Source organism: Drosophila hydei, unplaced genomic scaffold, assembly GCF_003285905.1.
Source record: "Drosophila hydei strain 15085-1641.00,03,60 unplaced genomic scaffold, DhydRS2 tig00008122-arrow-pilon, whole genome shotgun sequence".
Lineage (NCBI taxonomy): Eukaryota > Metazoa > Arthropoda > Insecta > Diptera > Drosophilidae > Drosophila > Drosophila hydei.
The window spans coordinates 248,173-267,192 of record NW_022045833.1 but is presented as its reverse complement, the minus strand read 5'-3'; the positions used below and the strand labels follow the sequence as shown (position 1 = coordinate 267,192).

Here is a 19,020-nt window from a genome sequence, read left to right as displayed (position 1 = left end):
GTGTAGACTAAATAAAGTACAAAAAAAAACTCAGTTTATAGTTACATAGATACATAGAACATACACACAGTTTCCAGAAATACATATATATACAAATGTACACAGTGCGCACCGCCACCAAGGCAGATCTGCAATCGATATCGTTGCTCATCAATGAGACGTACGTGAAGTGGTTTGGCAATAAGTGGATCAAGTATGATAGCACGGAGATCTTTAAGACCTATCAGACCCATCGTCTGATCGCCGAGCAGGGTAGCATCATAGTGGCCTATGCGGAGTTTCGTAACTATCCGCGCATCGGGCCGCTGCCCAGCGACAACTGGATGGACTGGCTATATGGAAGATATTGGTAAATAGCTAAATAGCTCTAGCTACCTGACTGACATATGTATACAATCTGACTGATATATATGTATATATACAATTGTCGTGGCCTGCTTCATCAGCATTACAGTCTCCATTAGCTGGCTGAATACCCTGTTCTTTAACTTCTGCATCTATAGAGAGGGTCACGACGAGTCGCTGCTCGCCTTGATACGTGAGGTATTCTATAGGGAGAATCTCGTTTTGAATTTGATAACAGTTCGTGTTCCCGTGCTGGTCGAGGATGTGCACTACTTGGAGTATTTCGATGATCTGGAGAAGTATGCAAAAGTCTTCTACCCGCGCGAGTTTAGCATCACTAGCAACAATAATACCCAGTCCTTGTTCATTGTGTCACGCCACAACGTATTGCCACAAATCACCTATCGCAAGGCACTGTAAATAATATTATATATATGTATCGATTGGGTCCTATATAAATTCCACTTGCTCTCAGACCCGAGGACAACGATGATATCGTTGAGATGCATTCTCGTGAGCTCCCCGAAATGCGCGAGGCTCACGGCGACTTCTACATAGCCGAACAGCTAATGGGCACGGACAAGCAGGACGGGCAGTCGGCCATAATCGTCGTCGAAATACAGAATCGCAATCAGGACTCGCTTACGGCCGGATTCATTTGGCTGAATGCGGACATTGATGTGCGTTACTATGTGACAAACTATGAGATGGAAATGTTTGGCAATCTGGTCAACTTTAATTCCTCCAAGCCCTATGGCTTGGAGGAAATCACCGTTATGTGAGTGATATGTATCTGTAACTATATAGATATATATATATATATATGTATATTTGAACATGCTTTCAGGTCCACGGAACGCACACCGGAGGCCAAACTATTCACAGCCGCTGCCATGGATGATCTGTTTAATGCCACCGTTCTTGGAGGCATGCAATCCAATGACAGTGGCATTAGGTGGGTTCAAATACACTTCTATATGGAAGCTTAGAGTTTGTAAGCAGTTGGCATAAACTGGGTTACAGCTGGTTAATTGTATCCCCTCTTAGTTGCTATATAGAGGTTATCGTTATACATCGATAAATATCGATTACAGTTTTAAAATATATCAAATTAGTTATATAAATAGGTGAATAGACTGAGATATATATATGTGCATATACATAACAAAAATCGATAACATATTCAATATTCTTAATATCGATACATATCGATTTACGCTTATGAACATGATCAGTTTATGTTAAGTCTCTGATATATACAATATATATATATATATATATAGATGTTGTAAGTGCTGTCTCTTAGTTTAGTCACAGAATCATCGATAACCACATCGATAAATATCGATTACAGTTTGCAAATATATTAAATTAGTTATATAAATAAGTGAATAGACTTGGATCTATATATATATATAGATATAACATGAATCGATAACACATTCAATGTTTTTAATATCGATACATATCGATTTCCGCTTATGAATATGATCAGTTTGTTAAGTCTAAGATATATACAAATCTAGATGTTGCAAGTGCTATTAGCTTTGTCATAGATTCATCGATAACAATATCGATAAATATCGATTACAGTTTGAAAATATATCAAATTAGTTGTATAGCTAAGTGAATAGGCATGGATCCATATTTATATATGACTGTCTGTTAGTTTTATCATAGGTACATCGATATATATCGATTTCAGCTCACATTAATTATGTTCCATTCTGTTCTTTGGTCCACAGTGTGCTCAGCCGAAGTAAGCTGAAGGTTAGCTCGATGGACGGCACTATTGTTGAGGACAGTGGCAACACTAGCTGCAATAAGTTCTACGCACGTGAAAATCTCTTTGTCAAGTTTACCTATATCTTCGAGAGTGAGTACCCAGTCTCAGTGTGAAGGCCCCTCCTCACTCTCATGCACGCTTCTGTTGCAGAGCTCGTCAAGCTTAACTACTATATCAATAAGCATGACAAGACTATTGAATTATTTTATAATATCGACTCCAAGTATCGGATAACGTCTAACATTGGCTTAGCATCCAATGTTTTCGAGCTGAAGTTCATTTGCGTGAACGACGAGTTCCCTTTGCCGCGCCTATTCAACTGCCTGAAGGCCATGTACTCGGCTTTTCCAGATCGCGACTATTGCATCATGGTCATACCGCAGAGCGCCAGTACTTTGCGCAGTCATGTCGAGGCGCTCAAATACTTTATGGTGAGTCTGAGTAAATTAAAATTGAAATTTCTACTTATTGTTGTGCCCACCTCACAGCCCGTGGCACAGCGTCCGACTGATTTGACCAACTTGCGGGAGATCTTTATAACGCATCGCAGCACTATCTTTGGCGAGATTAGGTTGGTGGCTGTCCGGAGAGCACTCACGACCCTAAGTTCATCAGTTTTTCTACTCGTTCACGAAGTTAATGGAGTATATAGGCTTTGATCTTCGCAGAGCTGTGCCTCTAACTGCATTCATCCGTTCGTTCGTCCGTTCGTACGTTCGTCCGTCCGTCCGTTCATCTATCGCAGCGACTTCCGTAAGATCGCAAAGCATTTCAATGCTATTGAAGCCAGAAATTTGAGTCTTTTGCATATTTACTTAACTTACCAATTAAAGGCGAGCTTTGCGGAAGGATCAGTCGATTAACCTTCTCTGTCTGATGATCGGACAACTTGGACTTAAAGGTCATCCATTTTTATTCGTGAACGAGTATTGTGCAGTCGGCTCTGTCCAACTGCAACTCACTCACCGCTCTCCCTTGCGCCAGCCTGTATCGTTTGCAAAACGAAGATACGAGTATGATCATTGACATGTTCAGTAAAAATCAGTCCAATGCGTCGTGCAACAGCAGCTACGCCTACAATTCGAACGTGAACGTATTCGCAGACGTTGAGAACGAGTTGCAGGTGGTAAAACAGATAATGATCGATGTGCTAAGTAACGATAGCTCCAAATACGACTTCTTTACCATACGCTGTGGCAATTCGACCAAGTCGGCCCAGGAGAATACGGCCGTGGGCTACGTGATATTGCGCAAGTATCTGAATCGCCACGAGCTGCTGTATCACTTCCATTTGCCCAACAACGATCAGCACCTGGCAAACGAGAGGGCCGCGATCATATCGCTGCGCCTGCATCCGCTCTATCACAACTGCAGCGACTCGATCTTCCGGAATCTGGCGGCCAAGACGGACTACAACGACTTCTATTTCATATGTGCACGTAATGTAGGATCATGCTGAATATATATATATGTGTAGGAAAGGACGAAAAAGGACCTTTTTTTGCAGAAATTTATGTTCAGCAACGATTTGAAGAGCATGATGATGCAAATCGAGCCGAGTGCCAAGAAGCGCAGCTTTTTCAACGTGAATCAGGAAGAGAGTACGGAGAGCTCCTTTGACGGTCTGCCCGAGTTCGACTACTTCAATGATCATCTGGTTGTCTTCCGCCACAAGTTGAATCCGACGCAGTGGTTCGGCAAGAATACGCATCTCGTCGTCATTGGGTTTACGGCTGTGGCTAAGGCCTTTCTGCGCCAGCTCTACTTTCAGTGGAATAGCAAGGAGTAAGTGCAGCCAGACTCAATCCTTGAACTCCTTGGCCAATCCGTTTGATCTGTGTTCTCTGCAGCCACACCAACTCGGAGTCCTTCACCTGTTTGTCACGCTTGAAGGTAACAGTCATAGCGTCGCCTGGCCTCGTGGAGGCCGAATATGATTGCATGTTCGTGTGTCCCCATTGTAAGTCGCACAAGCATTGCTATCTCCACTGTCAGAATTATTCCTGCTATGTCCGTGACACGATCAAGCGCATGGACTTGCGTCTCCGCGTGCACTTCGTGGCAGGCGATGTCAACTACATTAACAGGTGAGTCGCACGGCGACTAGAGTCCACGATACTCACGGCCATCAACCCTCGCAGAGAGAGTAAATACGTTAAGATCAATCACACCTGCGACGTGGAGTACGACACTTTGCTGATCATGGACTATAAGAGCTACAACCTGCCCCTAAACAATGGGCCCGCGGTGCCCTCCAATTTCATTGAGATCAACAGTCGCCTGGATAAGTTCCTTCTGTTCTATAAGCTACGCGTGCTGACCGAGGAAGTGGACCGCATCTATGCGATACTCGTCTACGGCAGCAACTTGAGCACCTATGAGTGCATTGACTTTCTGCTCACTCACGGCGTTGAGCCCAAGCGGATTATCCTGGTCCAGCCGGTAGTGAAGGCTGCCACCGAGAGCGAGCAGAAACTGAATTGCCCCTATATTGATGAGAATATTCAGTGTACACTCGATGACATGCTGACTGACTTGGGCGTTGTCATACACACAAATCTCAATCTATCCCGGTGGGAGAAGCATGAGATGGCCAATTACATCATCGAGGCGGTCTTCACTGCCTTCAAGACCAAGAAGACGATTAAGTTCGACTGCGATCTGTTCATATCGTTCAACGACGGCTACATGGATGCAGTCACTGAGGATTGTAAGTCCCCGAAACGATGAATCGTTTGGCCTACTTACTGTTAATTCATTTGAAACAGGGCTAAAGAAGTCGAAAATTGCATTGAAGGACAATATGATTTTGGTCAATAAGAACTTTCAGACCAGCGATCCAGACATCTATGCTGCCGGCAAGTTTATCAAGGTGATTGAAACTGTCAACCATCAGTATCAATTCACAAATGAGATGGAGACAGCCCAAAAGGTTTGCATGGAACTCGGGGTATTTCCTAGTCGTGCACTCCCTTCACAATTGCTCTGTCCTTCCTTTAGCTCATGCAAATACTGGATCTAAAGAAGTTCGACAAGCCGCTCGAGTACAAATACTCGGAGTGCACATTCTTTACGGCTTTGCTGCCGCTCTCGTATTACATCACAAAGCTGACGATGCCGCGCCGTTATATGGCCACTCACCTGCTCACCTGCAACAAGTACACGCTGAGTACCTACCACGAGGAGGGCACTTTCTGTCGCATTGGACTCAGCCAGAAGATGATCGTGGATGAGATCGTTGTGGTTTCGAAACATGTGAGCGGCGTCTTCATCAGCTTCTATAGCAGATATATATATATATATATATATATATATATAACCCTTTGCAGGCTGTCAATCTTGACTTTCTGGAGCATTTCTGTGGCAAGCACGAGAAGATGTTGAACAATTTGAAGGCTCGCTACCACGCCGGCTCCATCAACTGCCTTCTGCAATTTCTGCAGCAGCCCTGGACGGAGCTGCTGACCCATGTTGACTTCAAAGAGTATCAAGAAGAGAATCATAGAATACTTTTGCCCATGCTACAAAGTATGCATAAGGTAATAAGACACAGGCCAAGACTTTTCCGATTGTTATCGACCTGAAACTGTTCTGTTTCCAAGAAGGCAAACTTTCTGGCACGAAGCTGATCTGCATAGGGAACTTGAGTGTTCTATAGATCATTTACTCTGCCAAAGTTTTTCTGCTTTCAAAACTGCTTCTGGATCTCTATTAAGTTAGGCTTTCGAGACAAGCTCTACTTTAGCATAGGCTGAATCTGAAGCAGAAACTGGAGTAGATATTTTGCAGCAAGGTCTCAAATTTGAGTTCAGCGAGTGATTTTCGGTTACTAAATCTTGGCGCTTTGTCCATTTTTAGGAGCCGTGCTATCAACTGCAAGAGTTCAATCAACATATATTGGAGCAAAATATGTTAGATTTTATAAGGAGGCACCGGCAGGACTTCCATCACGAATTTGCCCTACCCGAGGACTACTGCACCGAAGACGCCAAGGGCGCCGATTGCAAGATCTTGCGACGATCTTACAAGTAAACCAACAAAGAAACATAAAAAAACGAACCAAACTGAGTAGCACAATGAAATTCCACTCATAAAAACATACAAATAAATACGTAGGCAGATATAATATACATATATATATATATATATATATATATATATATATATATATATACATATACATATGTATACATATATATATTTACTTGATATAATGGATACATTGGAAGAGTTTGTGATACGCACGGCGAGCAAATTTGATCTAGAGCAATTGGGACTTCTTTTTACCGACGATTCGACCAAACGTTTTGGAGACAAGCAGGACCTGTCCCTGAATCAACTATTCATTGAGTATCAATCGCATCGCTTCGTTGTTCACTTGGCTGGATCGCCGCAGACTCTGTTGGCCTACGCTGAGTTTTGTATATATCCCAATATTCCGGTGCTGTCAAACGATTTGTGGCCGCAATGGTTGAAGTGTCGTTTCTGGTGAGAGCTCAAGCACAGGCCTTACGTATGCCATACTCATGAGATCTGTCCTGCTTACAGTGTGGACGTGCCACTTACACTAATGAATACGATGTTCTTTAACTTTTGCATATATAGTCAACGTCATACAGATATACTGAAAGAGCTCATCATGGAGTTATTTTATTGTGAGCACAAGATAAACTATTTGATAGTAGCTAGGCCGCCGAGCTATTCTTTCCAAGCATACGCTCAGATGGAAGACTTTGGCAGGGTCTATTACCCAAGCAGCTTCGATATGTTCGACTGCAAGAACTTGCCCACGATTATAGTGATATCGCGCGAAAGGTTTATGCCTATCATAGTCTTTCGCAAGGCCCTGTAAGTAGCGCTCCGCTCTAACGCTTGAGTTCTTTACAGTGTCGAGTCGACTCATCCTGCAGGCCTGAGGACAACGATGATGTCATCGATATGATCGATGTTGAGGAGCCGCATATGCGACACGAGCACGGAGACTATTTTATAGCAGAGATTCTATTGGGTACATCTGGCAGCAATATGGATGATGATAAAATTATCGTTACGGAGGTAAGGGCGACGTTTCCTCAGCTAAGCCTTCGCTCCCTCTCAATGCACTCTCTTTCAGGACGACAGGTCTGTTGCCGATGGCAGCACGGGCATGATGTGGCTATCAACCGCCACGGACATAGAAGAGTTGATCAGGAATTTCGATTTGGAGAGCTTGGGCAACCTGGTGACCTGTACTCCCGACGTACCGCATGGCACTGTTCAGTTCGAAGTCTTGTAAGCTCTCAGAGATTGATTCGCCTTAGTTCACATTGGAAAACATTAATTTGTCCACGTGCAGCACGGCCGAGCAGCGCGAATACTTCAATCTGCGGCCAAAGTTGGCTTTCCTGCCGGAAGAACGTGTGACAATAAGAACCCCAGCGGACGGCCCTGGTTCAAAAGCAGCAGAATCGCAAGGGATTGACTTACTCTATACAAATTTCAAATACATACGCGACGGTAAGTCAGGGCTGCATGTGCAAAAGAAATTTAAGCTACGATCCCTGCAGAGCTCCACAATCGCAGCAACTATTTGGATAAGGTGGCCAAGACCTTGAACATAGCATTCGACATACCAGGACACTATCATAAGAAGAGGAAGTACTCATTGCAGGACGCCTCGAAGGCGTTCGGACTGAAGAACTTCATACTGCACCCCAGTTTGCGACTGGAGTACACCTATTATTACCTCTGCGCCATGTTCAGCGCCTATCCAGATTGCGATTATTGTGTGGTGTCCGTTTCGCCAGGCACCAAGTACTCGGTCAGCCTGTGGGCTCTCCTCCAGTTCTTTATTGTGAGTTCACTTAACGATTAGGTCTGTCTCTCTCATCCCCTGTTTGTTAGTATATCTGTCTCCTTCTTTTTCATTCCATCTTTCTCTCTTTCATTACCTATTCTCCTCTCTCTCTCTCTCCCTCCCCCTCTCAATCTCCTGCTTTAGCGCGTACAAAATCGTCCCAGCTGCAATGTCTCCGACGACGTCTTCATCGCACATCGTTCATCGATATACACCGAACTGAGTGTTTATCGATTCGTTAAGGAAGATCTCGATGATATTTACAACTTGCTGCTTACTGATAATAAATCAAGAACGGAGTCCGGAGCTCGCAGCACGTACAGGCACTTATATGTCAAGATGAAGAAGAGCTCCCAGATGAAAATTGTGAAGCAGATAAGTAGCGACGTTATCCACAATAAGCTGTCGGAGTTCAGCTTCTGGGTCATTCGCTGTGGCCATACGAGCAGGGACAATACCACAACGGTGGGCTTTGCTATATTGCGGTAAGTGGGCGTGGCATTTGGGTATTACGTCCCCAGGTTGCAAATGTGTTCGTTCTGCAGTCCCTTCTCGGACTATGAGGCGGTTTATAAGCAATTCGTGTTGCCCCACGACGACGGAAATCTGACGTTTGAGCGCGGCGAGATTGTGATGCTGTGCCTTCATCCCTACTTCCATATGTGGTCGGATGAGCTGCTGCGCGCGGTAGCCATACGATCGGGCTTTCGAGAGATTTTCTACTTACAGGAAATTAAGGGCGACGCTCTGTCCAACGACCTGGCCCCCAAGATGATGCCCGTGGAGCCGCGACGAATGCGCCGCAATTGGTTTATCGATACTCAGGCTCAGGAATGCTATCGGCGTATATCGGATCAGGTGGATCTTTCGCAAATCAACTGCGTCACGGACGAGTTCTATCTGCTACGTCACAACTTAATGCCATCCAAATATATTGGCAACAAGAATGCGGTCGTCATCGTCGGCTTCTCGGACGTCTGCAAGGCTTTTCTCCGCCTCATGATCTTCAACTGGAATACGCCCGAGTAGGAGCTGCGCATTACATTGTACCCATAACTAACGACTCCTGTTCCTAGCTACAAATATGTGAGTGTCAACAACTGCCTGCCCCTACTGGACATAACGGTAATTGCGGATCACGGCGAAGTCGAGGCAGAGTACGATCTAAATGTCCACTGTCGCTACTGCACAGAAAAGAAAGACTGCTACATGTGCAATGCGAACAGCTGCCCCTTTGTCATGGACACCACGCAGCGGCTGGACATGCGCAACTACATTAACTTCATCTCGGGCAGTGTGGAGATCATCAATCGGTATGTAATTGGCTTTAATCTAGCAGCATGTGCAAGTCTATATTACGTATACGCAGCCAGGAAAAGTACCTCGGCCTGGATAGCCACTGCAAGATCTATTACGATAAGCTGCTGCTGCTGTGCGACACGAAGCACGGACTGCCGGAGTCATACGAGCATGTCCTTCAGAATCAAGACCTGCCGTACAACTATGCGCAGATCAATGGACGATTGGACAAGATCGAGCTGTACCACAAACTGACAGAGTTCAACAAAGCCGATTTGCCCAACAACGTAATCATCGTCTATGGCAGCAATTTGGCCACCTATGAGGGCATTAATTTTCTGCTGACCCACGGTTGTCCGGCATCCAAGATTGTGTCTGTCCAGCCGCATAGGATGGTGCATTCGCAGTTCGAAAACAATCCCACGAGTGACAACAATTTGGAGATCATCTTGCTGAATATGATTACTGACTTGGGCATCACCGTCTATGAGTCGTTCAGATTGGAAACCTTTTGCTACTATCCGTCGAGTAACTTCATAGAGAAAGTCCACTTCAAGCGTTTTCCCAGCAACCAAGACGTGTACCTGTACTGCAACCTGTTTATCAATTACATGGAGAACTTCCTGCCGATGCGCATTGCCCGAAGTGAGTTAGCCATTAATATGAAATGATATAGTTTAGTGCAGCAACTTGAAGTTGTCTTTCAGTGCTACGCTTGAGCAAAATCACAGTGGAGGACAGCAGGATCTTGGTCGATGAGAAATATACTACGAATGATGAGTTCATTTATGCAGCCGGCAATCATGTGTCATTTGTCTGGGAAGTCTTCTATCAGCATATATATACCAATGAACGTGAGATGGCTCAAAAGGTGGCTAACACTTTAGCCTGTAAGATCTTCAGAATGTTTTGTATATGTTTCCCTTTACAGTTGTTGGACATTTTGGACCTGGGCATGGAGAAGCAATTCAGGGAGAATAAGTTCGGAAAGCCCTGCGTCTTTCACGCTCGTCTGCCTCTTAATCATATGATTATAAAAATAACGGCACCCAAGCGTTATTTATTGGGCAATCTGCCGAATGAGTACAGCCACATCATAAGCACCTATGACGGCGACTTCTGTCGAGTGCGCATGAATCCCAAGTTATTTGTCGAGGAAATCGTGTGTGTGACACGTAAGGTAGGTAGGATCATGAGCGCATATATGCATGCATATAGCATTTTCCTATATTCGTATGCCAGCTGGAGCGACCTTTGTTTTTTCTGGAGTACTTTTGTGGACGACATGTTACACTGCTGAATAATTTGCAACATCGCTGGAAAATGGGTATGATTAAGAGTTTCATTACCTATTTCGAGGAACCGTGGACAGAATATATAATGCACGATCGCTTCGATGAGATGCAGGTGAAGAATTATGAAGCCCTCAAGTCGATGCACCAGCACATGATCAGCAAGTTCAATACTGTTCGTGATTCAGATTTTAGGGATGCGATCAAACACTTTCTGGAAGCGAATCTGCTTCAATTTCTGCGCAAATATCGTGATGAATTTGTCAACAAGTTTGCCCTGCCAGAGGATTGGACCACTTAAGATATATGTATATATCTTTATTCTATTAGGGTTTCAGCTTAGTGTCTCTGGCTTGGCTATAGGAGTACAACACATTTAAGCCCAACTGCTCGAAGTACCCCTGCAAAACAAATGTTATTTGCATATTAGTTTAATGAAAGTCTTGCATACCTTTAAGCTGAACATTTTATTATCTATATTTTTTATGCTGGCCGAAAGGTAAAATAATTCATGAATTTCAACAATGAAATAAATTCAAATTAAAGAAAAATTAATAAATACTGCTAAATAGAATACAGATAATAAAAAATCGTTAGTAAAGATTTCTTAACAAAATACTATAATATAACTAATTATAAAACATTAATAATAAAACGAAATATTAGCAATAATTTAAAAAAATTAATAATTAAAAAAAATAATAAATAATAATAATATACTAAAAAAAAATAAATAATATTAATAATTAAAAATTAAATTAAAAGTATATATTTTATATAAATAATAATATAAAACAAACATGAATCATATTTTATTTGGTCGGAGGAACTAGTTTTTTGGCCCACGATTCGGCTGGAGATTTTCATGAAGTACCAGGCGAACAGAAATGAGAAAAGAGTTTCTAGCTCAGCGAACTTATTTCCATTGCATACTTTTGGGCTGCGAATGTATTTCAAATTTATTATTTTCATAGCATACTTTTGTGATGACCAACAAAAGGGCAGCTTGAGAAGAACTCGCCACAAACGTTGCAATTGTAACAATTTTTCCAGGTTTAATTTTACTTTACAATAAATTGAAATCAAAATTCTTATGACATTTCGTTAGTATATTTATTTATTGTATTTGTTTAGGTTATTACACATTTGGATCAAATTGTAAGTGCAATAATAACATTGTTTTACATAGGTCTACAACTATAAGAACAGAAAGCTATTTATCGTAGCGCCAAAGCCTTTGTGCCTTTGCAGCTCAGGCCTTCTTCCTTTTTTGTTTTAGCCTTATGGTTATCGATTCGTTTTGTTTCGTTCGGTTTTAAAACTTAACTAGTTAGTACTCGTAACATATTTATATGTATATATATATTTGAATAAATATATAAATGGGTTGATCTCTGCGATCTAGATTTTTAGCTAGTTGTTTATACCCCACATAAAAACTATATATATTTTTGTGGCATTCCCTAAAGCGGCACACAGGCGGCACGACGCGACACCTGCTGTTGATGATGCGTTGCCGCGACCGGCTGATAGCGTATGGACGGGCTGAGGCCACTGGGGAAGACGATTATGGGATGGTTGATCTGGCCTCATATGCCCTGTAAGTACCTTCGTAACTCCTCCTCAGTGTCGAAGATCATGACGGGGAACGGCGAGCCGGGCACAAATTCGCCAGCCCATTTCACCTCGACGCGATAGTCACCCGGCTCCGTTGGATCGTACTGCAAATTTAAATGAAATTCAATTAAAAATTAAATTTAGAACAATTTGTTTCAGCTCGCTTGCTCACCTTGCATAGAATGGTGCGATCCTTTTGGCTCTCGCGCTGCATTTCGACGCGGAAGGCGCCTTTGGGTCCGCGAACGCGCACCGTCAGTTGCCCAGCGCCTGCGCCGCGTGTGTCGCAAATGAAGCGCGACTGGAAGGTGGCTAGAACACCATGCTCAATACCAGGACCATAAACGCGCACCTGTTGGAGAATCGTTATCAATGTTAGATCATCAGCTGAGCTATCAAAGTGCTCTTCACTTACTTTGCTGGCATCTGGGGCGCCCGCTACTTTAAGCGCAAAGGGAGAGCCCGGCACATTCTGTCCGCCGTATTTGATGGTCAGCAGATGGCGACCCGGCTCTTGCGGCTTTATATTCAGCGTAAAGGTAGCATCGCCATGATCGTACAGCTCACAGTAGGCCACCTTGCGTGCGCCGGCGCAGTGAGCGGTCAGCTCGCCAGGGCCAGCGCGTCGCGTGTCTATCCAGGATTTGATGTCTTTGCCAACGATGCCGTGACGCAGACCCTCGCCCGACGCGATCACCTTTGAGGCGTCCATGGACGATCCAACAGCCACGGTCAGCGGACAGCCCTTGACCAGACGTCCATTCCACTTCACCGACAGCGTCAGCGTGCCTGTCATGGATTTCTGTGGCGTATACGAGGCCAGCCAGATATTTTCGCTGGGTCGCGGCTGGGCCAGGCTCACGGGCAGCGCAGTGCTGTCTTGCGTGATCAATATGACCTCCGGTCGACCGGCAGGCGCATTGGACGCATCGATGGTAAAGTGTGCTGCCTCGCCTGCTTGGGCGGCAGCCAAGCCGCGGCCCATCAGGACCACCTTGTCGGCGGCCTGTTGGCCCGTGACGAAAGCGCTGCGCGGGCACTGCGTGATGGTCAAGCCCGACCAGGTCAGGTCCAAGTCGTGCTCACCGGCGGCCAAGTTGTCGCCTGTGATGTTGAGGCACATTTTGCCATCGGCCAGCTTGTCCACGGGTATTTCGATGCCATCGATGCTGCAGACCAACTTGCCGGGTCCCGCGTTCTCCACATCGAAGATGATGCGCGCCGGCAGTATCAAACGGCCATCATGATCCACTAGAGTGCCCCAACCGCCGACGGGCGTAACCTTTGTAGACTCCACGCAGCAGACGCGCCACGGCGAGCCGGGCAGACTGCCACGGTTGGGGCAGCTGGCGCGTATCTCATAGGTGCCAACGGACAGGATGACGTAGGAAATGCGCCATTCGTTGTTGCCCAGCGCCTTAATCTTGGGCTCGATGCGTTCGCCAAACTCGTCGACGCGTTCGATCTGTACATTGGGCGCAATGGGGCAATAGACAACGAAGGAGGCCTCCTTGTTGCGGTGACACACCTCCAAGCCGTGGCCAGCAGCGCGTGCATCATTGCGCACGCCACTAGCCGAGGCGCTGAAGTTGAGCGGGGAGCTGGGAATCGTCTCGCCACCGTACATCAGCGTTAGCTTATAGTTGCCCGGCTGCGACGGCACAAATTCGACATTGTGAATGCCCTCGGACTGTTCGGTAATGAGCACGGGCAGGCTCTGGTTGGTAGGTGAAATGGCGAAGGCTTCCAGCTCGGCAGTGCCGGCGCTGTCTGTGCGCACCGTGAAGCTATTGGAGCTATGCAGCGCCAGTGGCTCTTTGCTGACGCCCTGCACGCTCACCTTGCTGCTGTCGAAGGCCTCGCAGGTGAACGGGCTGCCGGGCAGCGGCTTCGATTGATGCAGCACCTCTGCAAAGTATGAAGATTAGTTAGGAGCAGGAGCAACTATGTGGGCACGACCTACCTATAACACATTGACCCGGCTTGTTGATGCTGAACTCTGCCTGCAGATGTCCGTTCTTTGTCTGGTAGCAGCGCACGGGCAGCGCCTGGCCGCCAGGTCCAGAGACGACCACATCGAATTCTCGTGCCGGCCGCTTAACTGTATCGATGGCAAAGGAGGTGGTCTTGCCAACGCGTGCCTGATACAGACCCAGGCCGCTCACGCTGATCTCCTTGCCAGCGCTGGCGGGCAGCACATTAATCTCGAGTGGCTTCAGCGAAATGGGCACATCGTTGAACAAAATGCTGATCTTGTGTGGAGCGACGCGCGTCGGCTGATAGACAATCTCATAGACGCCCGACTTGCTGGGCCCGCGTATGGTGTGCGGCACTTCGGTGACGCCGCAGCGCACCAACGCCGACAGATCACCCTGCCCCGCCTCGTTCAGGGAGACGCTAATGCTGGCCGGCCGATGGCAGAGGGCCTCGCCCACCTCGGTGATCTTCACCAGCATGGGATCAAAGGCGCACAAGGTGCGTGTGCCAATGTGCTGTCGGGTCTCTCGGTCGATGAAGCGCAGCGTGTAATTGCCGGTCGAGTGAGTGCGGAACTCCGCTGTCTGGCGATTGATGGTGTAGGGCACGGGCTTCTGGTCGGGCGCCAGTATCTCGACAATCTGATCGTCAGCTGGAAAGTCAATGGCGGCCAGGCTGCCAATCTGTATGTGCTGTGTGTGCTGCTGTATGTCCACACGGAAGGGACTGCCGTCGACGGCCACCTCGTTGAAGGTGATGTTGACATAGTGCGGCTCGGTGCTCTGCGGCACAAAGGTCACGTCGTAGAGACCGCGGGCACAGGCCACCACTTCGGCTTTGACAGTGCTGCTGTCGGTGGACACCACCAGCTCAAGCGTGCCCTCGCCAGCGCCAGCTGCATCCACACTGAAGGTAACCGGCACGCCCAGTGTCGCCGGCCCGTATTGCTGCTCCAGGCCGCTAATGCTGACGCGCGAGACGTCGAAGACATTGCAGCTAAATGGCGATCCGTTGATGTGCTGATCATTGGCCAGCACACTGATCAGATGACGACCCACAGTGCTGGGACGGAAGGAGGCGCTGTAGCTGCCGCCATCGTGCTGACTCAGCTGGCAGTGCTCGTTGTCGCCAGCGGGCGAGGTGACGAATATCTGTGGCTCGATGCCCTCGAAGCCCTCCAGCTCGAATGTGTTGTCCATCTTGACAGCGGCCTGCTTTAGGCACTCGCCCACGGCCTGGGCACGCGGCAAGCCCAGCGTGCTGGCGGGAGCAGCTGCAATGTGGCAGCTAAACGGTGACCCGGGCACCGGATGCCCGTTGAAGCGCACCGACAGCGAATGGGCCGCCGCCTCCGTGGGCTTGAAGTTAACCTTGAAGCGGGCATTGCCCTCGGATTGCACAAAGTTCGGCACATTCTTGCCGTTGACGGCGACGATGATCTCCAAGTTGCCAGCGCCCGCCTGTGAGGCATTGATGCCGAAGCTGACGCTCTTGTTGACCACGCCGGGTCGTATGTCCGTCACGATGACCTTCTCGGCCGAGTAGGCCTTCAGCAGGAAGGGACTGCCCTCCACATGACCACCGCCAGGCAGTCGCACCTCCACCGAATGATCACCCACCTCCATGGGCTCGAACTTGACATTGTAGCCCAGCGCAGAGCCAAGTGCATCGATCTTTACGGGCACACTGCGTCTGGCCGGGCCGAGCACCTCCACGGTTGGCTTCGTGTCAGACTCGACCACAAACTCAAAGAGTCGTCCCACGCTCACCTTGTCCATGGTCTCGGGCGATTGAATGCGTGCGGCAGCTGCCACACGGCACGTAAAAGGCGAGCCGGGCACATCCTGGCTATTGAAGCGCAGCTCCACCGTATGGCTCTCGGCCTCGCGTGGCGTGAAGCTGATGGCATAGGTGTGCTGGCCCTGCGCCTGTGCCGAGGTGGGCACGCGTCCGCCATTGACAGTGACTTCCAGATTGCCGGGACCAGCCTGCGAGGTTTCCACCAGGAAGGTAACAGGCTTACCCACCGTTCCGCTGCTCACATTCTTAACCTTGATGGCGCTGACGTCGTAGACCTGGCAAGAGAGAGAGGCGCTATTAGAATCGAGATCTGTCTGCAGCTAACTGAAGCCTTACCTTAGCTGCATACGGGCTGCCAGCTGTGGGCAAGCCGTTGACAGTCACATTGACGCGATGTTCGCCGACAACGCGTGGCACAAACTCCGCCTTGAAGACGCCCTCGGCTGATTGATGCACCTGTGCGGGCACTGATTGTCCGGCGGGACCTGAGATTTTGCCCCGATTTTGCATAGTTTGGCATTTTTTTTTGGTTTTTTTTAGTATTATTAGAAGTTTATGTTTTTTATTTTGATTAAATATATTCGAATATATTGCGACGCGTCCGGAAATGAGTTTCGAGAAGGTTGCATTTGATTGTTTTTGTTTTTTTGTTGAAATTCAAATATAGAGCATGTTGTAGTTGTTTGTTGTTTGTTTGTTTTGTGGTGTGGTTAGTGGTATTTTTTTGGTATTTTTGGTTTCGCGCAATTGGTAAAAAATTTGGAAAAATGTTTACTCAGATTAGTAACGATTCGGCATTAGATTTGGATTTGTTTGTAAAGAACTTAATGTGAATGCTGACCAACGGTGCGGTTAGTGGGTGGCTGGGTGGCTGGGTGGGTGGGTGGTTTGGTCACTGGGGCAGCAGTGTTTACTGGTGTTGTAATCGTTGCAGTGTGTGGTTGGGTTAGTGTGGTTGTTGTTGTTGTTGCTGCTGTTGCTGTTGCTGTTGCTGTTGCTTTAGTCTTGTGTATTATACCGCGAACGTGCCAGAAACGGTTAGTAACTGAGATGTTTTTCGGTGTGAGAGAGACAGAGACAGAGACAGAGAGAGAGAGAGGGAGAGAGAGTGCATCTAGCACACATATATATATATGAATGTTTATATTAGTTATAGACTAGTTACTATCATATATAGTTTATATACAATACTGAAAATGTCTGCCCAGCTCATCAGATACAATCCCAATACACAATCCTATATAGCATATATGTATATATATATATCTAATGTTTGTAAAACATTTATTTTTTTCTCATTACTTGCTTTGCGCTGAAGACATTTTTAATGCATTTCAAAATTGAACAAATTAGTAAACAAAAGGAAATTAGTTGATACAAAAAAAAAGAGTATAGAAAATCGAGTACTTTGTTGTTTAGTGTATAGTGGGTAGAGTTGTTGTTGTTGTTGTTGCTGTTGCAGCTGTTGTTCTGGCTCTTGCACACGTGGTTGGTATAGTAGTACTTCGCTTGGTGGACACGCAGTTTAGTTAATATTATTATTATTATTTCTTCTCAATTTTAACGGACTGTTAGACGGAATGCATATACATATATAAAGAGTAAGATACAAGAAGCTAGTATATACATATATATAGAGTGAGAGAGATAGAAAGTACTCATATATAAAGATATATATATATATGTATATATATATATAAAGGTAAGTATAATCATATTTATAGAGTCTAGTACAAAAGTTTTCGCCGTCCTGAAATATAATACAGATATAAAAGTGAGCAAATTATTACAAATTAAAGGGGGTAAGATTACAAAAAAACACAACACACACACACACACACACACACACACATAAACAAAAACTACACACACACACACAGGCACTATATCTACAGTACGATTAAAAAGTAATTATATTGAAATGTGCTGCTATACTACAGTGGAATCAATTACATGACGTACATACACATTAAAGCCCATACACACACACACACACACGCCTACACATTTGCGGTCTTTGCATAATCCGAAATTTGTAATTGCTGAGGTTTCAGCTGTAAGCCCTATGCACAGATGCGTCAAAGCCTAACCGTTGAAATTACCAAAATGATAAATATGACGCATAATTACATATACTAAATGAGCAGCGCACAAATGCAAACACACACACACACACACACACACACACACACACACATAGATAACCGCTGGCTAAGTGGTGGGGCTGCCACATAAGTTCACAAGCTGAGGCAAAGCCATTGTCAAGTGTGCTGCGTGTGAAGCGGAGCTAGATAGAGTTATGAATAGGCAGACAGAGAGCGAGAGAGAGGGAGAGAGGAAGAGGGAGCGGTAGAGTGGAAGGCGCATAGCTGTTACAATTGACTGGGCGTGGCTGGGCGCTGTCAACAACAATTTCCGCAGATTGTGTGGAAGTGTGAAAAAAATCTTGTGTTTTCTTTATGTTGCCGATGCGAAGACAGATAAGATGCCAGCTAAGGATACAGAGATACATGAAGAGATGTATATGCACGTGCGTATGCGTGTGTGTGTGTGTCATATACACTCTCTCACACACACACAGAGAAGATTAACATTTAACGAGCAATTTAATTACAATTACGAATAACTTAAACCAATATCGAATGCAAAATCAAACCACACGCAAACAGAATAATGAAGGCGAATAGAGCACAGAGAGTAGGAGTGGGGGGAGTGGGTGCAGTGGGAGAGAGTGGCGGCGGGCAGTACTCATTGATGAGTACGCTGTGTGCTGTGTTAGTGTTAGAGAGCGAGCGAGCACGCGTTCAGCCGGCCAGCCTTGGGCTCGACTCACATACCTTCGACGTTGACCTCAATGTCTTCCAAACGGCCGCCATTGTGATTGATAACAAAAGAATTGGTCTGATGGACGGGTCCCGGGCCGCCGAGGGATACCTGTGGCCCGGCGACGCCGCCGCTAATGCCCACCGTTATGGGACAGCCGGGCACAGGCATTTTATTAAAGGAGACATTAATTGTGTGCTCGCACGACTCGGTGGGCACAAACGAAACGGAGAATCTGTAGAGAG

General features: G+C 46.3%; 3 protein-coding genes across 7 annotated transcripts in view; 2 read left to right on the top strand and 1 right to left on the bottom strand.

Annotated features, from left to right (window-relative positions):
• Positions 1-22: 22 nt before the first annotated feature.
• LOC111600157 (cilia- and flagella-associated protein 61) lies at positions 23-6,247 on the top strand. Its single transcript, XM_030225116.1, has 15 exons — positions 23-349; positions 447-761; positions 821-1,123; positions 1,193-1,300; positions 2,091-2,221; positions 2,282-2,562; positions 2,620-2,702; positions 3,116-3,575; positions 3,639-3,916; positions 3,982-4,218; positions 4,273-4,841; positions 4,900-5,063; positions 5,132-5,386; positions 5,461-5,670; positions 5,990-6,247. Exons 1-15 carry the CDS (start codon positions 96-98, stop codon positions 6,161-6,163), a joined length of 3,822 nt encoding a protein of 1,273 aa, XP_030080976.1. The 5' UTR covers positions 23-95; the 3' UTR covers positions 6,164-6,247.
• Positions 6,248-6,329: 82 nt separating this feature from the next.
• LOC111604169 (cilia- and flagella-associated protein 61) lies at positions 6,330-11,051 on the top strand. Its single transcript, XM_023322110.2, has 13 exons — positions 6,330-6,619; positions 6,680-6,979; positions 7,042-7,186; positions 7,245-7,402; positions 7,467-7,627; positions 7,678-7,964; positions 8,112-8,452; positions 8,513-8,992; positions 9,044-9,280; positions 9,337-9,911; positions 9,974-10,137; positions 10,198-10,446; positions 10,509-11,051. Exons 1-13 carry the CDS (start codon positions 6,345-6,347, stop codon positions 10,857-10,859), a joined length of 3,723 nt encoding a protein of 1,240 aa, XP_023177878.2. The 5' UTR covers positions 6,330-6,344; the 3' UTR covers positions 10,860-11,051.
• Positions 11,052-11,663: 612 nt separating this feature from the next.
• The window catches only part of LOC111604175 (filamin-A), a 31,794-nt gene continuing 24,437 nt past the window's right edge, over positions 11,664-19,020 (bottom strand). For 4 of the 5 annotated variants that reach the window (XM_023322132.2, XM_023322142.2, XM_030225149.1 and 1 more), the window contains 6 exons: positions 18,790-19,010; positions 16,289-16,437; positions 14,139-16,227; positions 12,591-14,083; positions 12,348-12,527; positions 11,664-12,279 (listed from right to left, as the gene is read on the bottom strand). In XM_023322132.2, coding sequence (XP_023177900.2) covers positions 12,148-12,279; positions 12,348-12,527; positions 12,591-14,083; positions 14,139-16,227; positions 16,289-16,437; positions 18,790-19,010 — 4,264 coding nt within the window. In that variant the 3' untranslated portion in view covers positions 11,664-12,147. Of the gene's footprint in view, positions 12,280-12,347; positions 12,528-12,590; positions 14,084-14,138; positions 16,228-16,288; positions 16,438-17,631; positions 17,703-18,789; positions 19,011-19,020 lie in introns of those variants that run through there. The other variant, XM_030225151.1, reaches the window with a different exon arrangement.